Genomic DNA, 14,415 nt, shown 5'->3' with positions numbered 1-14,415 from the left:
CCCCTTGACCTTCCCCTGGCCTCCCCTACCCCCCAGTGTCTTGTGTCCGTTGGTTATGCTTACATGCATGCATACATGTCCTTCTGTTGATCTCTTACCCCTCCCCTCCCCTCCACTGTATTGTTTTGAAACAAATTTCAGGCATTCTTTCTTCCATAAACATTTCAGCATGTGGATCTGAAAGATAAAGATTCTTTAAAACATAATCCCAGTGGCATCATCACCACCTTAAATAAGTAATAGTTATTCCATAACAAAATCAAGTATCTCTCAGCATTCACATTTCTTGGATTTTTAACCCAGGTGTTAAATTGAATGGCAGGTTTTGTCATTCTGCCAGTAGGTGGTGCTACAAATGGCTTTGGGGGAGGAGGGGTTTCTGTTAAGGAAACGAATCATGAAACTGAAAATATAAAAATGCTTTTATTCATGGGTAGGGAGATTTTAAAAATGAAGTTAATGTATTTTGGCCTTTTTTGAGCTTATTACCAAACATTTTTGCTAGATAATTTGTGTTTTTAGTAATTAACAAATGAAATGAAATCAGATGTTAGTAATTAGATGTTAGTAATTTTCAGCTCTTGCTTGCGGGGGGGGGGGGGGGGGGGAGGAGGGAGCGTTCTTGAGAGAGGAGAGACAGCAAGTGAAGGAGTAGTCACTTATTTTGAGAATGTGTTTTTCCGTTTTAAACCATACTATATGCAAATTAGGTTAGTTTGCAATCCTTGTTTGTCCACCTATGACAGTAGTTTTTCTTAAGCATTTAAAAAATGATTGAATTCAAGTTTGAATTGATTTTAACTCTAGTTTAATGAAGTATAATACTTCTACTAAACCTGTTAATACTACCTGTTATTGCTAGTTTTGGTCTGGTGCTTAGAAATGGTATAAAATCTTTTATTACATACTCAGAAGCTGCCGTCTGCTCTTTTTTTTAAAAAATATATATTTTATTGATTTTTCACAGAGAAGAAGAGAGAGGGATAGACAGTTAGAAACATCGATGAGAGAGAAACATCGATCAGCTGCCTCTTGCACACCTCCTACTGGGGATGTGCCCACAACCAAGGTACATGCCCTTGGCCGGAATCGAACCTGGGACCTTTCAGTCCGCAGGCCGACGCTCTATCCACTGAGCCACACCGGTTACGGCTGCCGTCTGCTCTTGATGCTCTTTATTAGATCCTTTGTGGCCCTGGTTCTACTGCCTCATTTGCTCTGAAATGTGTAGTGTTTAAGGCAGTTTTTTGGGGAAGGAGAGTTGGCAGGGGACATGTGAATGAATATAAATATCTAAAGAAAAGAACTATATTAGGATAAATAGTGACGGTTCTAGGAAACTCGTTCTGCTTTCTCTCCCTGGACTTGCTTTGTGGATCAATTGCAGGAATTGTTAAAAAAGGTGAAATTCATTCCTGGATCAGCCCAGAATGCCATGGTTGACATGGTGGACCGGCGGCCATATTGGTGTATATCCAGACAAAGAGTGTGGGGTGTTCCGATTCCCGTGTTCCATCATAAGACAAAAGACGAAGTCTTGATCAACAGGTAGGACTTTCTGAATATTTTCAACATTTTAAAATGAGTTGTATTTTCCTCAGAAATGGAAAAATAGTGGATTATTGAGAACTCCTACTAGATGTTAAATAAAATATTCTAAAATAATTATCTTTGGGGGGGAATAAAATATAAATTTCAGAAAGATCCTTTCACTATGATTGAAATTTGAATAGCTATGTCTTTTCAATGTTTATACATAGGAACAGAGGCTCCGAGGGTTTTTTTCTATGAGAATTCATTGTTGCTACATGCTAGGCTGTGTGTTAGAATAAGCTGTTGGGAATCCAAAGATGGACAGTGTTTCGTGGGGGAGTCCCAGTATGTAACTTTTATTTATTAATTAGAGTCACTCTCTTACTGAGTCTACCCTCCCTTTCATCGGGAATAGTGTCGTGTGATTGTGTAGATGCTTTATAATTTAAGAAGCTATAATACAGTTCAATGTATAAAATTACATTTGTTGTAGTGATTACATTCCCAATTGTATCTTATTTTTTTCTTAAGTTGTTTTTTTTTTTCATTTGGAAAGATAACACATGGATATAGTAAACAGTTTGGAGCAGAAAAGCTTATAGAGTGCAAAGGAGATTTTTCCCCAGGCCAGACACTTGACCCTTTGAGTTAGTGAACAAGATTCCCGTGGTCCCTGCTCAGATGGGATGATGGTATAGCTGATGTACCTTCTAGGAAGTTATGGAGGCTGCCCGTCTTGTGTCAGCCACACATGTGGGAAGGGGAACAGTAATCACTCCCTTTAGGAAGAGGTTTTTACTTGTTTTGAGTACATTTGTTTTAATTTGGTTTATGGACTTTTTACTAAATTATTCTGTAAGACGAGTCAGGAGTGTGAGCACGTTTTGTGAGTTGTTTCACATTTCATCCGTGAGGATGAGTGAGGCTTTGAAGGCATGGAGGCCGACAGGTGGAGGGGAGTCAGGAGCCTGCAGACAGGGTGAAAGGCCTGCGTTGGGTTTGTCATCGTTGTTGTGAAAGGTTCTCCGTCTCATCGTCAACATTAGCAGCAGATCTTCAGGTAGAGCTTTTATGAAAATGCGTATTTTAGAGTTTTAAAATGTTGATTAAAGTGGTTTTTGGTTTGTTTGGATTTAATCACTTATAATTGGGTGTGAAAGTTCCTTTTCAATCTGAAATATGCTTGTTGCCCCTTCACCTGTCACTCCTTCCCAGGGGTCTGACACCTCTGGCCGCCTGGCCCAGGCAGCGTGAGAGGCTGGCCCTGGGCTCAATACTGAACCACACGCCTGCTCACTTGCTTCTTTCACAGAGGATGTGGTGTTGGAGTAGGCCTTGCGGATGAGCTAGGACATCTGGGAAAGTATTGGGATCTGCAGGAGCCGAGGAGCTGGGGGGGAAGGGGGAGTAGAACATGTGTGTAGGAGCCATAATGCGCTGTTTGCGAGGGAACTTCAGAAAGATGAACTCTAGGACACATTGGTTGGGGGAAATTATAGTGAGTCTTGAGTACTAGGTTAGGAATTTAAGCTTTTAAGTAGACATGAAGAGTGAGAGTATGTTTTAGGAAAAGAAACTTGATTCTGGAGACCAGGAAGTCATTATAAGGCTTTTTATTACAATTATAATTTTATTAAAATTTGGAGCTAAGACTCTTTGAACCTAATTATTGTTGCTTATGTGTTGTTTTTTAATTGAGAGCTTGATCAGATATAAACTAATACCTTATTACCTCTATTAAGAATTAATATTAAGAATTAAAGTTGAGGTAAGTGCACACAAGTGAGAGAGAAACAGACAGACAGACATAGACAGACATTGATCAGTTGCCTTCCGTATGCCACCCGGACCGGGGATCGAAACCACAACCTTTGGGTGCACAGGATGATGCTTCAAACCAACTGAGCGACCCAGCCAGGGCAGAACAAGTGTGTTAGGGGATTTTCTTGAATTGATTGAGGTAGACCCTGTGTGTATATTAGTAAGCAGAGCAAACAGATTTATTGGATTATTATTTAATCAAGACAGTTAAATGGTACATAGGTTGATTGATCAGTAAGCTGGGTGAAATAAATGCGAGCTTCGTCAGAAAAACACAAGCAGATATTCATCAGGTACCATTTATGTTTTATTTATAGTCAGTACATTTACATGGCTGTTACAGATTCTTTTTTGTGTGTGTTGCCTGCATGGTCCCAGTTGGTTTCTGATTCCGAAGTCGTAGAGATATACAGAATATTGGCCTACAGAAATGACAGACACACTTAGCCACACTGTCTGTCAATTCATAGGTCATTTTCCTGTACACCATTTGTTAGCTCACAACTCGGCCCACGCACGGAGGGCTGGGAGGGACCGGAGGAAGAGGCAGCCCACTCCTGACTGGTAGGTGGCAGGTTGTGAGACAGGGAGCTTAGCCGAGATGAGAATCACAGTGACCACGATCTGCTGTCTTTCTTGGATGTGCCTTTGTATTGCAGCGAGTTGGTAACCATCAAAAGTAACAGCATCTCCACTGGAAATTGGTACACAGTCCACATGGAGTTGCTGTTACACTTGATAACTCCATTATGTGTATCAAAAGATGCGTTCAGCTTTTCTTGATGAAAGTCTATAATAATCTCTTAAGTATACTTAATTCACAGAAGAAAATCTTCATGAATTCATATTCTAAGTAAGTTTAGTAGCTGGCATATTTGAAACTCTGATGTTTAATTTTGATTTGAATTACTGTTCTCATCTGCACTTTATATTCGTATTTGTAGTTTCTCAAATAATTCCATTTTTGTCTTTAACATCATCAGGCATTTTCTGAATCTGTAATTTAATGCCATTATAATTCAGGTGGAAATCTATTTCTAGTTAACAAAGATAAAATAAGTACTTTATAGCATAAAAAAAGATAAACTATAGAAACACTTGCTACCTAGGAAGGAAAATAAGTTGTTAAATTCCTTTCACCATTTCAGATGATTATAATTAATTTAACAGTTTTAATGCAATAGTTAACTTATGCATTTAAGGAACTTAGTAGCTCCTGATTTCTAGAAATTATGAGAAATTTCCTAAAAACAGGCAAGGAATTTCTAGTTTAAGTTGGGTGTAAGCTTTGGCTACCTCAAATTTTTACTCATGTTCATGGCCACTTGGTGAAAAATTATAATGTGTATTAAACAAAGAAAAATTTCTCCAAATAGGTTTCCTTCACCTTTCAAACATAAGCATAGCTTTAAGGTAAAAAATAGCTCCCTTCTCTGATTTCAGTGTGTTCCAGAATTAAATTTAGTACATAAATAGGAAATATTTAGTCTCTTACCTTCATCTGGTAACTTACAGAAGAAGAGAAGTTCTTGTAGTCCTTAGTATTTCTTGCTTCTATGCAGACAAAATGCAGGACACACTGGACAGCAACCGTTTCTTCATTACCTAGTAACCCTAATGCTGCTTAATTTCCAATAACACGCTAAATAAGCTTCCAACCTCATCGATGTCAAAGTCCAGGGGGATTGGTTGGTGCTGTAGTTGCTTTTACTGCCAGGGCATTTTCGCTGATTGAAACCTGTTGGGCACATAGTGCATGTGTTTAGATAAGGCTCTTGCGTAAAGTACAAAGTTTTATGGTGGACTTATCGCTTTATGAAATACAGCGCTAAAATGGAAGCATATAGGTTAGGTACTGATAAGCAGTTCCACCCACTCTCGTCGACAGTAATTTACACTGATTTTCAGGTTATAAGTTAACTGTTAAATATAGGCTATTATTAACAAAACTAGAGGCCTGGTGCACGAAATTCGTGCATGGGGGGGGGGGTGTCCCTCAGCCCAGCCTGCACCCTCTCCAATCTGGGACCCCTCGGGGATGTCCAACTGCCAGTTTAAGCCCGATCCCTGTGGATCGGGCCATCCCTCTCACAATCCGGGACTGTTGGCTCCCAGCCGCTCACCTGCCTTCCTGCCTGCTTGCCCCTAACCATTTCTTCCTGCCAGCCTGATCACCCCCTAACCACTCCCCTGCCAGCCTGATTGATGCCTAACTGCTCCCCTGCTGGCCCGATCGCCCCCAACTGCCCCGCCCCCCGCTGGCTTGGTCCCCCCCAACTGCCCTCCCCTGCTGGCCTGGTCACCCCCAACTGCCCTCCCCTGCCGGCCTGGTTCCCCCGAACTGCCCACCCCTGCCAGCTTGGTTCCCCCCAACTGCCCTCCCCTGCTGGCCATCTTGTGGCAGCCATCTTGTGCGAGGGTGTGATGGTCAATTTGCATATTCCCGCTTTATTATATAGGATGGGGGAATTCTTAACTTTCCAAAGATAAATTTTGACTTTGTCCATGTATTTTTTTCTGAAGAATATTTGATATCACTAAAAAAAATGCCTATCAAATAGTTTAAAAAAATTTTAAAGCATGATCTCAGTTTCGTTATAAGAAATTTACACTTCTAAATATTTATCCAAGGGACATAAGGGGACCAATGTCTTGTGCAGTGATGTATATGTAAGGAGGTCCCATACAGTTGTTTATAAAAGCACGTAATGGTATAGGAAACAGACTACTTAAGCCAATTTCAGAAGAATGAATGTGCAGCCATTAAAAGTGGTAGCTCAGCTCTTAATGGGTGCCAGTTCCCTGTGTGTGAAAATGAATGAATGGAGCCCACCCAGCATGTGGCTGTTCGGGGGCTTTGCTGCAGACCTGTGAGTATCTTTCAAGCAGTTGTGCAGCCTTTGCTTGTATTTTTCCTCCAAAGTTATATTTATTTTTTTTTAAAATATATTTTATTGATTTTTTACAGAGAGGAAGGGAAAGAGATAGAGAGTTAGAAACATCGATGAGAGAGAAACATCGATCAGCTGCCTCCTGCACATCTCCTACTGGGGATATGCCCGCAACCCAGGTACATGCCCCTGACCGGAATCGAACCTGGGACCCTTCAGTCCGCAGGCCGACGCTCTATCCACTGAGCCAAACCGGTTTCGGCTATTTTTATTTTGTGATCCAACAAACCTCAAGTCTGTAGGTTGGATGTGTGTGTTTATTTTTATTGCAAGTTTTGTTCTTAAAACTCTCCTAGAGTTTCTTAGGATCATTCGGACCCCCAGAGTCCAGGTCAAGAGAAAATTGTCACTTTCTGACACCAGTTCTGGGCATTTAACTTGTGATCTGTTTAGAATGCGAGGATGTTTTTCTCTGTGAAACCTGCATTCTTATGTATCAGAAGTTTTGTTCAGTTTTTATCCTCTAACTCCAGAATTGTCTTTAATTTCTTTTTGTTTTATTTTATTTTATTTATTTATTTTTTAAAAATATATATTTTCACAGAGAGGAAGGGAGAGAGACAGAGAGCCAGAAACATCAATGAGAGAGAAACATCGATCAGCTGCCCCCTGCACATCCCCCACTGGGGATATGCCCGCAACCCAGGCACATGTCCTTGACCGGAATCGAACCCGGGACCCCCCAGTCTGCAGGCCGACGCTCCATCCACTGAGCCAAACTGGCTTCGGCTCTTTTTGTTTTAAAAATGTGAGTAATAGTTGTCTACGGTCTCAAAATAGAATTGAGTAAATGTAGCAATTAAATAATGAATTTTAGTTCGACTAGAGGGGGTGGGTTTTTACAATTTCTTAGTAACATGCCAGCTGCAAACTCAGAATCTTTCTTTGTTGTTTGGTATTTCTAGTTATCGACGAGGTAGAGTAACTGAGTATAGTTCAGTAATACTTATAGTAAATCTTCACTGAGTTACCTGCTATTTAGGGATGTGAAAAAGCGTTGACTTTGGCATTCTAAAATGGACATGTCAAAAAAAAGGGGACATGTCAGTATCACCTGTAGTTGTAAGTGGCTTTTCCCGGTGTCCATGGCGACTGAAGCTCAGGAGAAGAGTATGCTGTGCTCCTGTCAGGATCTGCCGAGTCGCAGGTGGACTCCGGTCCTTGGACTTGGTGCTCCTTCTGTCAGCACTAATCTCCTGAGACTCCCTGTGCCCCGCCTTCCCCTGGCTCATGGCTAGTCCTTGTGCCTCTGCTTAGCAAAGCTGAGAGATGGGGAGTGTGTGTTGACTGTAAGTGGTGGTCTTTTAGATGCGCTAGAGAGGCTGAATAGCAGAGTAAAAACCTTTGAACCATGATTTAGGAGACACGCTTTCAAGGCCTGGCTTTCACTGTGTTACTGGCTCAGGCTCACGAGTGTTAAGGAACCAGGAGGCACAGAGCAGAGCTAAATGTATTTTCTGCGAATCAGTTAGTGCTTAAAAGGGGCTTTGACAAGTGTAGTGCATGGTGGACACATAAATGTTTATTTTGACTAATAATATTGATCCCAACATTTCAATCCTATTTTCTAAGTGAATATGAAATTTGAACCATTCTCTTTTACTTTTGTACTATTTTTTAATTTTAATTTTATTTTTTGTACTACTCATTTAATCTGTGTATTTCCAACATTTAAGACTGGTTTCCTGCCGAAACCGGTTTGGCTCAGTGGATAGAGCGTCGGCCTGCGGACTGAAAGGTCCTAGGTTCGATTCCGGTCAAGGGCATGTACCTGGGTTGCGGGCACATCCCCAGTGGGAGATGTGCAGGAGGCAGCTGATCGATGTTTCTCTCTCATCGATGTTTCTGACTCTCTATCTCTCTCCCTTCCTCTCTGTAAAAAATCAATAAAATATATTAAAAAAAAAAAAAAAGACTGGTTTCCTATTTTATTTTACTATTTACCTGAAATTGCAACTGATTTTTACAGCATATTGTACTTGTGTGTAGTATAAGTATACTTTTTCTAGTATCTCTCTTATTTAGGTTTATTCAGATTTTTTATTATAGTATATTCATATTTTCTTAACTGATAAAATGTTCTGAGCAAACTGCATGAACTAGTAATAAGTAACTAAATATTGTCATATAATTAGTTATTGCAGAGTGTTTTATGGTCTCATCAGAAAAGTTTATCTTTACTGTTAAAGTCCATCTAAAATGTGTGACTTGCCCTAGCTGGTTTGGCTCAGTGGATAGAGTGTTGGCCTGCGGACTGAAGGGTCCCGGGTTCAATTCGGTCAAGGGCACATGCCTGGGTTGCAGGCTCGATCCCCATTAGGGGGCGTGCAGGAGGCAGCTGCTCAATGATTCTCTCTCATCATTGATGTTTCTATCTTTCTCTTCCTCTCTGAAATAAATAAAAAATATATTTAAAAAAATAAAACGTGTGACTGTGTTAGATTTATGGACTTGTGCTTATTTTAACATTATTGCTTTTCATAATTTCTTTAAAATAGATGCTGGTAGCATTATACTTTTTAATCCTTCATAACATATTTTGCTTCATAGTGATACTTTGCTATTATAAGGTATTTAATTTATACTATCCATTTGATTTTTGCTTCCCACATTTTTAAATAAACAGTCATCGGTCGGTGAATGAGCAGACCCAGAGAGGTGAAATGATTTGCACCGCGCAGTCATGATTCATAAACCGTAGATGCAGATTAAGAACTTAAAGCTTTTTCCTACCCACTACTCTGTCCATTGTCATTGGCTCTCATGGACCGAGAGTTAATTCTTCGTTACTTGCGCTGATGGACTGTGGAAGAAAGGAGGATAACAGAAAAGTCGGCTTTAGTGTCTTTATTTTAATTAATTTAACTGTTAATGTGGGTATGTGTTTTGGTAACAAAATGAACTGTCTAAATTTACCCGACTTTCAGAGAATCAGTTTGAGTAATAGTTACAGCTTCTCTACTTCTTACTAAGAGGTATGAGACATTGCTCCAGGCATCTTATATATAAGCTTGATTAGGATCTGTGATAGCTTGCTTAATGATACTCTTATTTGCATTTCACAAACCAAGGTACAGAAACGTTACGTGCTTTGCCCGGGGCCACATGCTAGACAGTGATAGAACCAGGAATTACCCAAAGCTGTCTGGGTCCAGGGTCCATGCTCTTGACCATGATATATACTGCGACTGGGTGGAAAGCCACTAGAGGAAGTTGTAAAGTCCATAAAGCTGTGATAATAAGTTAAAGTATGCTGTTCCTCTGAGAAAATTTAGTATAAATGTCCCCCTGAGTTTATTTTTAAAATAATTTATAACTGTATCTCCCCAAAGATATGGTCAATTTCAGTTTTCACTTGCTCTGCACTCACTGGCTTTCTGCTGGGTGTTAGGCACTGTGCTGAGGGGTCCGTGGCTCGGCTCAGGCGGTTTGCCGTCTTCCTAAGGAAGTACGTAGGATCACTGGCATGGAGGGTCATCAGGGCAGGGACCTTACCAACCTTAACTGCTTTGTCTCCGGTGCTCGGAACACTGTCCGAGACATTGGAGGTGCTCAATAGATAGTTTTGAACAAATGAAGTTCATCATTTGCATCACAGAGAACAACCAGGACTTAGAGGTGTGTTAGTGCTTGAGCGCGGTCTCTATAAAAAGTGGCAGCTTGGCACTTGTCAGGATGGCAGCCTGGGTATCTGTTGTCCAAGGGGACGTCCTGGTGTTGGGGGTGTTCTGGTGAGGCGCTGCCTGTGCACATGGACGTGGATTCAGGCCTGTGAGCTGTGACGGGCACTGAAAGTGTCTGAGGGGGTTGGTGAGGCCTTTTCAGGAGTATGGTTCTCTCAGAGCGGTATGGTGACATTCAAGGGATGAGAACTGGGGAGAAGTGAGACCATTGCATCCATCCAGAATCGTGGCAGAGAGGTTGCACGAATTCAGTATTAGATCAAGAACAAGTTGGAGCAATATTTCAAAGGTAGGACTGTCAGGATGTGCTGTTTTGGGGCAGGAATTGGGTGCGGGGCGGATAACTAAGAGGTTTTGAATACAAATACTTGAATAGGAAATAGATGGATAGAAATAGGGAAATGAGTAACTGAAATAGGAAAAGTTTTTTCTTTTAAGGGATCCATATGAGTTAATATTATTTTTAAGATATATTGATATTATTTATATTGAATTTAAGATGATAGCATCAGCCGAGTGAGCAAGTAATTGAAGAGAATACCATTAAAGCAGTGGTTCTCAACCTTCCTAATGCCGTGACCCTTTAATACAGTTCCTCATGTTGTGGTGACCCCCAATTTCATTGTTACAAATTGAACATAATTAAAGCATAGTGATTAACCACAAAAACAATATGTAATTATACATGTGTTTTCTGATGGTCTTAGGCGACCCCTGTGAAAGGGTCGTTCGACCCACAGGTTGAGAACCACTGCACTAAAGTTTGTGGGAAAGGATAGGAAAATATCCTGCGATAGGAAAAATATTACTTTTTAAAACATTTAAAATGTTGGTATTAATCACAGCAGTTAATGGAACAACTCTGTCTTGTCCCCGTCAAACAGCCAGACCATTGAGCACATTGCTAAGCTGGTGGAGCAGCATGGCAGCGATGTCTGGTGGACTCTCCCCCCCGAGCAGCTCCTTCCTAAGGAAGTCTTATCTCAGGTAAAGTTCCCTTTGTCAGTCACTAGCCTCTGTGTGCATTGCATGACTTACCAGCAACAGAAGAGAGTCTTGGGAGTTAAAAAAGTAGGTACATTATCACATAAAGCAAGCATGTCAAACACGCTGCCGGCGGGCCACGAGTTCGACATGCTTGATGTAAAGTGAAGGAGCTATTCACTGTAAATAGAAGTCAGTGCATGGAGAGGAGACGTTTTTGTTTAGCTAGAGAAGCTTGGTATTTAATATAGTCGAGGGGGTGAGGATTTTTGTCATCTCATTGAGGGCCAGAGTTTTAATGGACTTGCTTAAGTAGCTGTAATTGCGAGAACAGGAGCTGACATCGGTACACCAGGACTTCGTAGGATCTGAATTAGGGGTAACCAATGGCATCATACACCAAATATCCGAACTGGAACATAATCTTGAGAAAACAAAAACAAAAGCAACATTACAAACAGTTTTATATTTGCATTAATAAATGTGTAAATCAGGTGGCCTTACTAATTTTGGCATGCAAATGAGTGAGTTGTATGTAATTGTGAAATGTTTGTCAGTGTTTTAAATTTAATGTGAAAATGTGAGGGTAACAGTTGCAAGCACTTCATGTCCTTTGGACTTCCGGGGATTTCTCGTGTGCATTTCCGGTGACACTCAAGTGCTCTTCTTACCTGTCTCCTCAGGTCGGGGGTCCCGACGCCTTGGAGTACGAGCCTGGCCGGGACATCCTGGACATCTGGTTTGACAGTGGGACCTCCTGGGCCTGTGTGCTTCCAGGTGATTACATCGGAGCCTACACACCCGTCAAGCAGTTTTAGACTATGCAGACGGTACTTAGCAGAAATCTATAGCCAGGATCCCTCTGGCTTTACTTGCAAGATCTGCTCTAAGTAATCTGAGATCGGAAGGACCCTTGGAGATCATTCAGTCTGAGGATTTGTACACTTCGTGTTTGTTTTTCCAAATGAAATTTTATACGGAACCTCAATACATGAGATAGAGAAAAATGGGAGTTTTCTCCCTCCTTTAGCCTCCCCGGCCCACCTGGCCACCCCGAGGCACCCGGTTCTATAGCAGCAAGTGTGGACATCATGGAAACGGTCTGCCCAGCATTTTTCAGCAGAGGCAGTGAGACTGAATTAGAGGCCAGTTAGGGGCTGGTCACCTAACCTAGAGTCAGGCTCAGGGACTCAGTACCTGGCTTTCCGTTCTCCTCCTCCTCTACTACATTCCCCTCCTCCCCCCAGTATGAACAACTGACTACTTTTACACTTACTCCTAGTTAGGGAGTAAGTGACTCACTGGCTAAAGGGAAAGGAGCGATTGGGCAGGAACTAGGCGAGCAGGAGAAGGTGCACACCAGAGGATGTGTTCAGTTGCTGGGGGAGAATGTCCTTGGGGATACTAAGTGGAAAGTTTGCGATAAAGCGAAGTATGCGGCGGGTCATCCCTGGGAGGGAGGAGACGGGATGAGGTGCCCCGGGAACAGTGGCAGCTCAGGCAGGTGCTTGCACTGCTCCAAAGGGCCGGCTTTGGCCCAAGAGGCCCTGTTTGCTTTCGGGAACAAGGGAGTGTGGGGAAATGTCTTGTCTGTGCAGAGGCCGCTGTTAAAGGGATGGGAGGGGATTGTCCTCAGGTTTTCCCTGCGGCATGCTCTGGCTCGAGGGGGAGCTGTCCTCAGTAGGGGGAGGACTGCAGTATGGATCCCAGTAGGGGAACCATTCCTGCACTTGGCCTTTCAGCTTAGGAAATTGGAAAAGCAAAATGCATGTAAATTCATGTTTACTCTATATTACAGCTAAAATATACAGATAACATGGCCAAGTGTAAGTTATGTTAATACAGTTTTATATTTTTTTATGTAGGAATTTTCAGAATTAGTATTTCGTAGGTTTCTCCCACTGTATTTAAGAGAAAACATGTGACCTAGTGCTCATGTAGTACATTTCAGAGTTCACTAACTGCTTTGGCTTTGGTGAGAATTGCTGCTGCTAGCGTTGTTGCTTTTTAATTTCTGAAGTGGTTTTACATCACCAAGCACATCATCGCGTGCCAGTTATACCTGGTCATTGCCTGGGTCACAGAACGGGGGAACGCCATTAAGGACCCCCCTCCGCCTCGCCCCCTGCCCTGTCCGTGGTGCTGATGGCGTTTAGTCATTCTGTTTCTAGTTTGTGATGTTCTGAACCAAATATTTGTGGCAGAAATACTTTATTAAACGAAACTTATGACAGAAATACACCTGATGAGCAAACCATGTTTTTCTTCCCTGTCACATTTGGGTAATTAATTCAAAGGAAGAAAATTAATTTGTTATTTAAAGATGTATGTTGCATGCATAGGACGCTGCCAGAATATAAACTACTTTTATGATAATACATAAGTCTCATTTTAGACTGGAGTTTTCTGCTTTTTCACTCAGATCTTATATTCCTCCTCCTCCTCAAAAAAAAGTAAACAAAATAATCTTATGAGATTAGTCAATATGAATTAGATAATTGGTTTATATTTTACCTATTTTCTTTCCTTTTATTCTTTTATGACCAAAAAACCCAACAAACTTGAAAAGATGGGCATTACACATGAAGTGGGAGTCAAGATACTAGGCGAATTCATAATTCAAAAGGCCATAAAGTGAAGGTGACTTGCCTTAAAAAAACACACCACAAGTCACCTTTTCCTGAGAAGGCTTGTTGTACTTCTCATTCTCAAGTGGTTGGTATCAAGTCCAATGTGAAATGACTTATTGCCTACGTCTGCATATTTCCTTGAGAGGACATTATTGAAAAATAAAATCAGCCTGATTTTGAGCTAAATTTTAGCTACCAGACTTCATCAGTACCTGCTAATGTTTAATGAGATAAATTTGGTGATTACATGGCATATGGTTTTACTTTTGCTGACAGGTTTTATAGCAGTGAAAGAGATTTGGCTTATCAATTTTAACACCAGGCCAAATTCGGGTTTCATTGTGAGTTCAAGGTCAATAGAACTTAAGAAATGGAAACTTGAAACTTCCTGAAAGGGACTAGTATTTTTAAGTGAATCTTATATAGGTAATAAATCATACCTGTATTTCTAAAACATTCTTTAAACATTTGCCAAAGGCATTAATTATTGCAGTGATTTTTTAAAAACACACACCATGAATTATTTTTAAATTTTAAGTAGACTAATTTTTTGGAGCAGGTTCAGGTTCACCACAAGATGGAGTGTCGGGCACAGAGTCCCGTACCCTTTGTCCCCCCTCCCCCTCAGTCTCCCCATCAACACCCCCCCACCCGATGGCACATGTGTTACCATGGGTGAAATCCATTGACACGTCATCACCACCCAGAGTCCATGGGTGACAGCAGGGTTACCTTTGCTGATGTAGCTTCTGGGGTTTGAACAATGTGTAATGATACGTGTCCGTCATGATAGGGTCATACAGAGTATTGTCA

At 41.3% G+C, this 14,415-nt stretch overlaps 1 protein-coding gene across 1 annotated transcript in view; it reads left to right on the top strand.

Moving 5' to 3' along the window:
* The window catches only part of IARS2 (isoleucyl-tRNA synthetase 2, mitochondrial), a 34,535-nt gene that overhangs the window by 11,610 nt on the left and 8,510 nt on the right, over positions 1–14,415 (top strand). Inside the window, exons 12-14 of the mRNA XM_081114407.1 lie at positions 1,388–1,548; positions 10,873–10,975; positions 11,656–11,749. Coding sequence (XP_080970533.1) covers positions 1,388–1,548; positions 10,873–10,975; positions 11,656–11,749 — 358 coding nt within the window. The remainder of the gene's footprint in view (positions 1–1,387; positions 1,549–10,872; positions 10,976–11,655; positions 11,750–14,415) is intronic.

The sequence above is a fragment of the Myotis nattereri genome (assembly GCF_964212035.1).
Source record: "Myotis nattereri genome assembly, chromosome: 20".
NCBI lineage: Eukaryota > Metazoa > Chordata > Mammalia > Chiroptera > Vespertilionidae > Myotis > Myotis nattereri.
This window is presented reverse-complemented; position numbering and strand designations above follow the sequence as displayed.